This window comes from Ursus maritimus, unplaced genomic scaffold (genome assembly GCF_017311325.1).
Source record: "Ursus maritimus isolate PB19 unplaced genomic scaffold, ASM1731132v1 scaffold_9, whole genome shotgun sequence".
NCBI classification, from domain to species: Eukaryota; Metazoa; Chordata; class Mammalia; order Carnivora; family Ursidae; genus Ursus; species Ursus maritimus.
Genome location: NW_024427107.1, coordinates 61,791,018 through 61,803,942, shown reverse-complemented (window position 1 = coordinate 61,803,942; position 12,925 = coordinate 61,791,018). Strand labels below are relative to the sequence as shown.

Genomic DNA, 12,925 nt, shown 5'->3' with positions numbered 1-12,925 from the left:
ATGAGCTTGGGATTAGGCAACAGTTTGTTAAGTAAGAGACCCAAACCACAATGAACAAAAGAAAAAAAAAAAAGAGAAAACTGAATTTCACCAAAATTAAGAACTTTTGTGCTTAAAAGTACACCATCAAAAGAACGAAAAGTCAACCCACTATGGAGTTGGGGTAAAAATGATATGTCAAGGCAAGCTTATCAATTTTAACAAACGTACCACTGGGGTGGACTGTTGGTAACAGGGGAGGTTACATGTGTGTGAGGACATGGGCTATATGGAAACTGTATTTTCTGCTCAGTTTTGCTGAGTACCTAAAACTGCTCTAAAAAAATAAAGATTATTAATTTTAAAAAGAAGTATCCATATGACAAGGCTGCTCTGAGAAATAAATATGAGATGCTGTAGGGAAGGTGCTTATATCAATGCCTGACACATACTAATTATTCAGTAACTATTACCAATTAATAAAAAAAAGTCAACCTACGGAACAGAGGAAAATTTCTGTAAATAGTATATCTTATAAGGGATTTGTATCTAGAATATATAAATAGCTACACAACTCCTATGGTAATAAAAAAACAATTAAAAACTGAGAAAAAGGGGCGCCTGGGTGGCACAGCGGTTAAGCATCTGCCTTCGGTTCAGGGTGTGATCCCAGCATTCTGGGATCGAGCCCCACATCAGGCTCTTCTGCTATGAGCCTGCTTCTTCCTCTCCCACTCCCCCTGCTTGTGTTCCCTCTCTCGCTGGCTGTCTCTATCTCTGTCAAATAAATAAATAACATCTTTAAAAAAAAATAAAAATAAAAACTGAGAAAAGGATCTAAATAGACATTCTTCCAAAGACATATACAAATGGCCAATAAGCACACGTAAAGATGCTCATCATAGCCAAAAAGGCCATGTAAATCAAAACCACAAAGAGATAGCACTTCACCTCCCTTGGATGAATATAACAAAAATTATAGACAATAACAGGTACCGATAAAGATGTAGAGAAAATAGAACCCTTATAAATTGCTGTTGTGAGTATAAAATGGTACAGCTACTGTTTGGCAATTCCTCAAAAAAGTTAAACATATAATTAACAAATACTCAGAAATGCCACTCCCAGATTTATATCTAAAATAATTTTAAATATATGTTCACACAAAAACATGTACATAAATATTTATGGCAGCATTATTTACAATAGCCCAAAAGGGTCAACAGCTAAAGTGTCCATCAACTGACGTGTGAATAAATATTAAGTGCTGCATTCAAATGACAGAGTTGTATTCAGCAATAAAAAGAATGAAGTACCAGTACGTTGTACAACAAAGATGAACCTTAAAAACATGCTATGTGTGGAAGAAGCCAGACATTAAAGATGACATATTTCTTGTATGATTACATTTATATGAAATATCCAGCACAGGCAAATCTATACAGAAAGAAAGAGATTAGTGATTGCCTAAGGGCTGGGGGGAGGAGCAGGCGAGGGGAATGGGGAGGGACTGCTAAAGGGTTTGGAGTTGCTTTCTGGAGACATGAAAATGTCCTAAAATTGACTGTGGTGATGGTTACACAAACCATCCTGTGATTAGACTAAAAACCATGGAATTGTAAAATTTAAATGATTGAATTATATAGTGTGTGAACTACATCTCAACAAAGCTTTTTGTTTTAATTTATAATTATCTTAGGAATGTAAGGTTCTGCTCACAAACAAAGTTCTTAGCATTTTGGAATTTATATGCACATGATACATATATATATATGTACATTTATATGTATATATGTATGTGTATACAGACGCATACACATACACTAAGAAAACTACTGCAATTGTATTAAAAGTTTATTTCACAGATGAACATACTGTGACTTAAAGCTTATCCCCCCAAACAACCATGAAGTACAAAAGTAAATTTATGCAATAGAGACATTAATACTGTTCATAAACATCAATCTTAAAAAAGGAATTTAAATAAAGGCTTTAGGAAGGAAAAACACTTGTTACCAGTTGCACTGGAAACTAAGGTTTGCTAAGAGTTATAGTGACTTTAATTCATTTACCAACTTAACACTTGGCCAATTCAAGGGTGTCCCTTCAATCCATGGCATCCTTTCCACATTTATTTTAAATTCCATCACCTTTGTTAGCATTGTAATCATGGAAGCCTGTAATTACAACAATCTTTTTTTCCTCAAAAGAAAAATATTTATTTTAAAGAACTCCCCTAACCATAATGACTAGGCAGTCATTTAAAAAATGTTCCAGGTTTGGCAGGTGTTAATTGAAGACTTACTAATTTTTATGTAAATACCACAGAGAGTAATTGATTTACAATTAGAATTGTTATTCAATTCTCATAGCTCTTCCTAAAGAAATAAGGGGAAATGATTACAACAGAAAATTTCTACTTTCTTTTTGTTAAGATTTATTTGAGAGAGAGAGAGAGAGACAGCACACACCAGGAGGAGCGGCAGAGGGAGAGAGCGAGAATCTCAAGTGGACCCCCGCTGAGTGAGGAGCTCCATCTCATGACCCTGAGATCATGATCAAAGTAGAAATCAAGAGTCAGACACTTAACAGACTTGAGGCACCCAGGTGCCCCTACATATTTTCCTCAGTTATTTTTACACTATCAACTTTTAAGAGATTGATTGGTTTGCATGCCCTCTCTCCACCAAACCAAACATCTATTTTGGATCTTTTATACAGGTAAAATGAGAGAGGAAGAAACTACAATTGCCCTTCAATTGTATCAAATATTATAAATAATACATAAACTATAACAAAGAGATAGATCATTATTAGTTTCATTAGCAAACAAAATTCTGGTAAAATAAAAATAAAGTCATATTTCATACCAGTAAGTTTTCAGTGGTTCTTAAAATCCTGTAACACCCCCTCTTTTTAAAACAGTTTAACAATATAAAATACAAGATAATATTAATATAAAGAGGCAATAATATTCCATATGCTATAATGAAAAATATCTCAGGATGATGAGGGTAGTAAGATATTCTGGTTAAGTAGATCTTCTGACTTACTGACAAATATTATATATATATGTGTGTGTGTGTGTCTTAAGAAACAACAAAATAATATATACAATTATTTTGATAATCATGCTAAAAATGAAACAAAATAAAATCTAGTTTTCAATGTAAGCATTTTAGGAGGCTACACACTTCGAACAATATCATTGTTCAAACAATTCTAGACCCAACTTTTTGAAATGGTCCTTAGGGTCAGCTGGGGAATCATAAGGGAAAAAAAAAAAAGTCTAGTTATATTCACCAAGCATTTTCAAAAAATGTATTGCCTAGCTTGATTTCCTACTTTATTCATCAGACTAAGCTTTGAGTGATTCAGCATAAAACTTAGCTTCATTGAGACTAGCCAAGGAAATGCCCTGGCTCAACTCTAAAAATAATCTGAAATGGTTTAAGAAATGATAGTATTGTCGAATGCTGTATGACATCTCCTACTGTGAAGATTCCAAAAATGCAGAAAAATTTATAAATTGCACCATGACTATTTTAAACAAGAAACATTAGGATCATAAACTGTATATATTTCTCTTTAGTTACAACACAGTAAAATAGACAATTTGAAAGCCACAATGAATAGAGAAACTTCAGAAGATATTTCAAGATCTTATTATAAAGAACAATGATTTCTTTATTGTTCCACAGACAGAAATTCTTTAAGATTGGACAGAATAACAAAAAGGTCTGCAGAGTTTACAAAATGTCTACCTTCATCACCAACTGTGATTCAAACAAGTTTGCGAGATACACTAAATAAGTATTACTATCCTGATTTTCTAGCCGAGGAATTAAAAGCCTAAAATAGCGATTCTTCTTTTTCTTTTCTTTTTTCTCTTTCTTTCTTTTTTTCTTTCTTTCTCTCTCTTTCTCTCTCTCTCTCTCGTGCTTTTTTGCCTCAGAGCATCTGAAGGTCTTTCTCTTCTGTAACAGTGGCTCTCTAGCCTAGGGCTGAAAAGAGCACATATAGGGCAGAAGTTCTTAATACTGGATGCACTTGAAACACTGGGGCCTGGTTTCCTCCCCAGAGATTTGTATTTACCTGTTCTCAGGTAGGGCCCTGTTGGACGTTCTCCCTTTTTGATTTTCCTTCCTTCCTGCCTTCCCTCCCTGCCTGTCTCCTTCCTTCCTTCTCTTTCTCTCTCTCACAAAAAGTTTTAATGAGATATAATTTATACAGATGTATACACATATGTCAAAGTATAAATGTGATTAATTTAAGGCAATTATATAATTATGCGTCCATCACTATAATCCAGTTTTGGAAAACATCCATTATCTCTCTTCAGTCAATCTCCCCTCCTATTCCTGGCCTCAAGCAACCACTGATCTGCTTTCTGGTCCTTTAGCTTTTTATAGAAATTCCATATGAAGTTAACCATATTTAGGTACACCCAAAACTTTTCATGCCTCAATATGTTGAGCAATATTCCACTGTATGGACAAAACAAACTGTGTTTATCTATTCACCAGCTGATGGATGTTTGCATAGTTTCCAATTCTTAGCTACTATAAATATGGCTTTTATTAACAGTTTCTTGCAAGTGTTTATGTGAACATATGTTCTCATTTCTCCTGGATAAATAGCTAGGAATGGAAATACTGGGTTGCATAGTTAAGTGTAAACTTAACTGCCACACTGTTTTCCAGAGTATCTATGCCATTTTACACCATCCCCAGCAATGTGTGAGATTTGCAGTTTCTTCACATCCTCATCAGCATTTGATAGTCACTGTTTTTAATAACAGCCATCCTGGTAAGTGTATTATAGAATCGCATTGTGGTTCTAATTTGCATTTCCCAAAAGACTAATGATGTTGAGCATCTTTCATGCGCTTTATTAGCTATTCATGTATCTTTAATGAAATATCTATTCAAGTCTCTTACCTACTATTAATTGGGTTGTCTCCTTACTATTGAGTTGTAAGAATTTTTTTTAATGTATCTGTCTACTGTCGGACATGACTGGAAATGTTTTCTCTTAGTAACCTTTAAAAATTTTTTTCTAGAGCTTCTGGGTGGCTCTGTAGGTTAAGCGTCCAATCTTGATTTCAGCTCAGATCATGATCTCAGGGTCCTGGGATCAAGCCCCACATCAGGCTCCACGCTCAGCAAGGAGTCTGCTTGTCCCCTTCTCTCTGCCCCTCCCCCTGCTCGTGCACACATGAGCTCTCTCTAAAATAAACAAATCTTAAAAAAAATAAAATTAAAAAAATTAGTAATTTTTCTTAGTGTTTTTCAAAAAGTAGACATTTTTAGTTTTGGTGAATTTGTAGATTTTTTTTTCTTTTTATAGATCCTTTCGGTAAATTTATTTTCTTTCAGAAGTTTTATAGTTTTAGTGCTTACATTTACTTATATAATCCATTTAGAGTTAATTTTTATATAAAAATCTTATGTATATATTTTACATATGGATATCCAGTTCTTTCAGCATTGTGTTAAAGAGACTCTCTTTTTTCCATTGGCATCTTTATTTCTATTTTGTTCCACTGATGCATGTATATTCTTAACTCAATACCACACTGTCTTGAATACTGTGGCTTTATAGTTGAGAAGTTATGAATCAGGTAGTGTAAGTTCCCAAAAGTTGTTCTTCCTTTTCAAAACTGGCCATTCCAGGTCCTTTGCAATTCCATATAAACCTAGTATCAGTTTGTCAATTTCTACGAAAAGTCCTCTTGGGATTTTGTTAGAGATTGAATTAAACCTATGGGTGGATTTGGAGGGAAGTACCATCTTAATAATATTGAGTTTTCCAAATCACAAACATGCTGTCTCCCCATTTACTTATATCTTCTTTAATTATCTCAGTAAGTTTTATAATTTTCAGTGTACATATCTTGCACTTCTTTTGTTAGATGTAGTCCTCAGTATTTTATGCATTAACTTCTGATCTAATTCCTTCCTTCTACTTAACTTGGAATTACTCTTCTAGCTTCTTGAGGTTGATGTTTGGATTACTGATTTTAGATCTTTCTTCCATGATAAGCATTTATGATCTTCTTAGTACTGCCTTAGATGTTTTCCATAATTTGACATGTTTTGGTTTTATTGTCAGTTAAAAACATTTTCTAATTTCCCCTTTGGTTTCTTCTTTGACCTACAGGTTATTTAGAAGTGTGTTATTTAATTTCCAAATATTTAAAGTATTCCTCACATTTGTGTTGCTGATTTCTAATTTAATTCTACTGTAATTGAAGAACACACTGGGCATTATTTCTACCCTTTTAAATTTATTAGCCTCATTTAATGGCCTAACATATATACGGTCTATCCTGAGGAATGTTTCATATGAGCTTGAAGAGAACGAGGATGCTGTTGAATGGTGTATCCAATAAAAGTTAGTACAGTAAAGTTGGTTGATAATGTTCATTACTGAATTCCTACTACCTAGAAGAATGCCCTGAACCCAGTAGGCAAACAAAAAATATTTGCTGATTAAAAGATTACTTTGTCTTGGCCACTGAAGTCTCTTTCAAAATCTTTATCTGAGTCCTTTACCTTTCTCAAGGTTGAATTTATAGATCAGTTACACAGTGTCATTTTAACCTTATTAGTTTTAGCTCACTATTTGAAACCTTGTTATCACACTGATTTGAGAATAAAGCACATGCTTCATCAATTCAAAACATTTCATTAGCCCTTATTAATCTAGTCTCTTGAAAACTATTTTTATTAGAAGACTTGTCAACAAAACAGTAACTTTTTTCAAGAGTACCTTTAAAACATTTCCTTTCAAAAGAATTCCAATTTAAAAAATGAGGCAACAATAGGACTCAAGATTGTAAAATTATCATGGATAGTTTGTAGATGCATTCGGACTTGGGGTGAAAATTCTGACTTCACCCTCTGATATTAGAGAAGTTTGTTGATTTCTCTATACTTTAGCTTATTCATTTGTAATATACAGTTAGGCAATGATCAACATCCAATTTTCTGACAATTCTGTAAAACTTCTTTGTGAACATATGGTAAGCCAGGCACTTTTCATTATACAACTGGCTTTTCAGTACAAGTTTTAAATATAGAAGTCTTTCTTCAGAGTAATTGGGTTTAGCTCAGTTGCATTTGTTCACATAGTTCTTTTGCATTTTTCCTAGTATTATAATACTTTCCGGGTATTTCACTGAAAATCACTGTTAAAAATCATTCTTCAGCTATGCTTAATTTAATCATAATTCAAATGGGACATTGTTTTTCTATTTTAGGTCAAACCATATGAAACTGCTGATACTTAATTTTTGATATACAAATAAGCAATACCATATGGTCCAAACTAATACATATGTATATATTTTATTTCTTCAGCGATGATTTGTTAAACCTAAGGAAGTGATAAAAACTGGGGCACAAATTTTGATTCACACTGCACAGATGGAATCCATTCAAAATCTTTTTACTTTTCCAGACAACAGTTATTACTACCTGGAAATATATATTTCATGTATTACTTAACAACTATTTCTGAGTACCTACTAAGTATCTGGTACTGTTCCAGGCACTGAAAATAATGAAATGAATAAAAGTAAAAAATTCTATCTTGTCTCTTCTCCGAGTGAGAGAAAAAGACACACACTTGGTATATTAGATAGTTATAAGTACTAAAGAGAAAAAACAAAGCTGGGGAAAAGGATATAATGTCAGGAGAAGAGTCTATTTGCAATTTTAGATGGAATGGCAAATTAGGTCCTGAATGAGAAAATGACTGGAGTAAAGGCCCGTCAAAACTGAGAGACCTAACCATATGGGTTTCTGGGGTAAAATCTAAACCCATTACCTTCACTGTCACGTAAGCTTTCTCAGGACGTGGACTGTGTTCTACTTACTGCTAGTCCAGCATGTGTAATGGTGCCTACTGTACTGTAGATAACATAAAAATATCTGCTGAAAAACTGAATAATTAATGCAAAACTTATATTTATATAAATATGTACAAGTGCTTACACGCACACCCCAAATTGTTGTTTTTACCACAAATCTTAGCATAATAGTCTTTCCACTTCTAACTTTCTTCAAGATGCTATATCTTGTGGATTTATAGTCAGTTGCTTCTGAAAACAATGTTATAATTAAGACTTATAATGACTTCTCAATATCTACTTTCTATTACAGTTCAAATTCCAGGAAAGGAGGAGCCAAGTCTAATTGCTAATCTCCAGATTATCGTACCTTGCCTGATACACAATATCTACTCAATCCCCCCCCCAAAAATGAATGGAAGGAATGACTGACTGAAGGAATGAATGAATGAATAACAAGGTCATAAAGGATTAAAATCAGAGAACAGTTTAAGGAAATGGTATAAAGTTTAGCTTGGAGGACAGGGGACAAGGAGGGCCAATAGAGGAGCACAGCTGGACATAATGCAGTAGTTATGGGAAATAGAATGTTGATTTAAGAGGCTGATCTGACAGTTGATACCTTATCTGGAATAGTGAGAGAGGCTACTGGTAGTGGCACTATGACTGGGATATGATGTTTTCCTAAGTAAGAGCTATTAAGACTTTATACTAGCTAAAACTTGGCTCCTCTTTTACAAAAGGAGTTCTGTCAAATGAGATAAAGAATTTCCCCTACAGAGAGGGCTATGGGTAGAATAGAACGTAATAATCAACTGTTCAATTAGATTGTTTCTACTTCTAAGATAAAAAAAAAAATTCTACAAATTGTCAGCTTAATCAGCACTTAATGATACAGCCTAATCAGTAATCAACAATCTGGCTTTGAAGATTGTCACGTGACGTATGTCTTATTATTCAGAAGTTACCAATATTAATCTCCAAATTTCAAGAGGTGATAATTTAAAGAAATCAAATCAAGCCACATACTAAGGTATTTTCTTAAAGTTGCAATAAAAATCATGAAAAAAAAAAACCCACTTAAGAATAAATTCTAAATCAATAAATTACCTTAGAAAAAGTTACAAAGGAAAAATTAGTATACTCACCAGAATATACTCAAATTTAGTTAGGAGATATTAATATTCAACTCATATTAATAAGCCTTAAACATGTGTAATGTTGAGAAATGGATAAATATTATCCTATGATTTCATGTAAAGTAAGTGAAATTGACTCTACTTCTTTCTAATAAATCTATTTGATTTTGTTTTAGCATTTGCAAAATCACCATGTATACATCTATTCCCTGGGAGGAGCTGAGAAGGGTCAAAGCTGCACTTCTTTATGCACTAATACAGTGCAACAAGCTATTTTAACAATATCTGTTTCTCCAGGAAGCTGTTCTGAATTCTTGGGACTATGTTAGGTCATACACTCTAGAAGTATCCTCCACTTCACCTTCACACTGTCAACTGAAGAGATTTATAGTGATTTTTCAAAGTGCCTTCATCACTGGACTATAAATTTCACAAAGAAAAGGACTGTGCAACTACTTTCTCAAGTGTAAGGACCCAGTTTGACTCCCCTTTATTTCCCACACTGTATCATGTAATAAATGATATTTTGATGTTGATGTTAATGATTATAGCTCTCTAGGGTCTTCCAACTACTATTTATTAAATCATTTCCTAACTTTTCTTCCACTTTTACCTTAAATTCAGGCATTTCTGAAGATCCTAGCCTTGGCTCTCTTCTCATGTTGTCTCTATGGTTTTGTTCAATCACACCTAAGGCTTCAACTATTACTTAAAGACGTCATGGCCGGCTTTTACATTGGTGGCTTCTCAGTATTCACACCCTTGTCTAATCACCTCCCCTTTGAATCTGGGCCATTCTTGCGAGTAGCTTTCAATAAAAGAATATGGCAGAAGTGACACTGGGTCAGTTCTGGGACTAAGTCTTAAAAGTCGTGGCAGCTTTGACTTTCGTACGTTTTGGAGTCTTAGGCCACCATGTAAAAATTTCAGCTAACCTGTTAGAGATCGCATGAAGAAACCATGGGGCAAGGGAAAAGGCTCTGAGACTTCGTGGAGAAAGAAAAATAGCTGTCCCTGCATCTCAAGCTGAGCCCAACTTCTGAACAATCCACAAGCTCAGTGCAGGCGGCTCAATGACCACTGGTGAGAATGGCAGAAGAATCGCCCAGCTGTACCCAGGCCAAATTGCAAAACTGTGAGCAAATAAAAGGATCTGCTCTTTGAAGCCACCTAGTCTTAGGCTGATTGGTTATAAAATAGATGAAACAGCTGGTAAACTCAAAATCTAAACCTCTAACCCTGACAATTCTCTGGGGATAACAGACCTAATTTCAAACTCTAAATTTAAATTTCCATATAGATAACATCTCCATTTCAAATTCAACATTTGCTAAAATGGATTTCAGTATCTCACCTATATAATACTGTGTAAGCTGCTGATTTTAAATTTGTATTCCTCAGGATTCTATGGCTCTGGAGTATTTCTAGAGATTTCTTCTAGAACAATCCAGGTGGACATGTTTCAATTCCAGTTCTTAGTCCCATCATATCATGGGTCACGAAAACTAACTACAAGCTCAAAAATAATTTAAACAAATTACTGTCCAATTAAAAAAACACTTATATATAAGCAAAGTATGAAGAAACACTCTTTAGCTATATGACTTTGGGCAAGTAACTAACATTTTGAGCTGTAATTACCTCATTAAATACTGAAGTTTGGATATAAATGATCTGTTTTTATAACAGAAATTAAGCTTTCATTTTTATAATGACATTTTGAATGTAATAAATTATTAGAGGCAATAGTTAAGAGCATAGAGCCTGGGTTCAAATCCTTGGAGAAGTTACAGAGCTATTAACTGTTAGAGCCAGGATTTTAACCAAGATTCTGCCAATTAATAGTTCTGTAACTTCTCCAAGCCCCAATTTCCTAGTCTGTTAAATGGATATAAAAATAAGTTTAAAGAGTTATTATAAGAAATAAATGAGCCAATATTTCTAAAGTACGTAGAATACTGCATAATATATAATTGTTAAATAACTTCTAATTTAATCACAAGTGTGTTTTTTTAGGTACCTACCATATAATAAATTAACCACTTTTTTTTTTTTTAAGATTTTATTTATTTATTTGTCAGAGAGAGAGCACGCACACGAGCAGGGGCAGAGGCAGAGGGAGAAGCAGACTCTGCGCAGAGCAGGAAGCCTAACTCGGGACTTGATCCTAGGACACTGGGATCATGACCTGAGCCGAAGGCAGACTCTTAACCAACTGAGACACCCAGGCACCCCTAACCACTTTATTTGCATAAATTTCATTCTTGAAATGTCTCGAAGAAACCCATGTTCAATATAATTAGCTATCTACTTAACCAAATCTTCTGCCTTTAGAACACTGATTTTTTAATGAATAAGGTAGCATACATTTTGTTGTTACTAACAGTAGCTTATTAAGAGATAATAAAAAATCTTAAAATGGTGTGGGTTCATTTTAATCAGTAGTAATAAACATTATTTTCTCACCAAGAATGTCATCTCCTTTCATAAAACAACTTAAAGATTTACTACTTACCACTGATTGTCTTAGGCTTTTTAGCTATGTATTCTCTCCATTTTTTTGAACTGAGCTGGCTGGGAGGTGGAATAAGTATGTTACTAATAGTACACGGCAATACGAAAAGAGCACCAACCTGGATAAAACAGAACATATTTTTAGTGACTGCACACTGAGATTAATTCTTAAATAGTGTTACCTGACAATTTTCCACTTGCATTCACCTATATAACATGTACTTTGTAATGCTCTCTCAGAAGCCCACTGGAAAAACAAAAACAATGCCCAAACTGTCAGGAAAAAAAAGTCAAAAACCAGAAAAAGGTAGTCAAACAGAGGCTCCCTTTTCCACTAAGTTATAGATCTCCGAAAACCTTGTTATTCACAGTATTTGCTTCAAGTCCAGGTTGTAGTGTCATTTCTTCGTATACCTGCAAACCAGTGAGAGACTGGGAACGGCATCATCAAAAGATTTGTCATACTTAGCCATAATTTTATAACCTTTTGACTAGATGGATTATTGTTCTGGTTTCAAAATTACAGTACATCTGTAGGTAATTTCAAAACTTCTGTTCCTAGAAATCAGAGATTTAATCCTAATAAGGTATAAAATGCAAAGAAACCATGAATTATATGCCAGAAAATATACAGCAGCTTCTGACTGATTTATGAGAAAACTCAGCTTATTCACCTTTGCCTTCCCCAGGCTGGGCATACAGATGTTTATTAAGTATTTGTTCTCCCAAAGCCAGCATATTATATTTAGGCAAATCTCAATTTGATTAGGTACTGAATAAAACAAACTCTACTCTGTAAGCTACATTTTGCCTGTTATTTTAGAAATATAAGCTATAACAATCAGCAAATCCCAATAAATATCATTTTTTTTAACTCTGAGGAAATTAAACTAAGATATCTTATAGATCTCAAATCTAATGAAAAATCACTTTTAATCATCCTTTGTAGATGGATGAGTCTCAACGACATATATGATACTAAGTGAATACTTTAATGTATTCGTTTTACTGCTATTTATTATCTTATGTATTCTTAGATATACAAATAAGTATATTAGGAGCAAAAAAGGGAGAATTAAATGTTTATTTGTATTATTATAGCCATGACTTTTTAAAATTCTAAGTCAAATATATTTCACATAATTATTAGACACTAAAAATAAAAAATATTAGCAATAGAAAATAATCACTAACTATAAAAAGATCTATATTTAACTTTGAAACAGGAAATCCTAGTTCTTCATACTTGCATAAATAAGGCTTTGTAGCGCAAAATGCATAACAAAAGTGTTTAGTCCAAAGGATAGACAAAGCTGTGAGTATGCTAGATCAGGGCCCATTTATAACTTAATTACATAATTATTATATTAAAGCTTAACAAATTAGAGATGCTAAATGCGTTCAATGCCCAACTTAAAGCCTGATATTATAAATATGT

The 12,925-nt window shown here is 33.6% G+C and overlaps 1 protein-coding gene across 1 annotated transcript in view; it reads right to left on the bottom strand.

The window, feature by feature from the left end:
- Positions 1 to 12,925, bottom strand: part of LOC103661598 (MDM2 binding protein) — a 77,180-nt gene that overhangs the window by 37,254 nt on the left and 27,001 nt on the right. Inside the window, exon 11 of the mRNA XM_008689299.2 lies at positions 11,489 to 11,606. Within this exon, the coding sequence (XP_008687521.1) occupies positions 11,489 to 11,606 (118 nt within the window). The remainder of the gene's footprint in view (positions 1 to 11,488; positions 11,607 to 12,925) is intronic.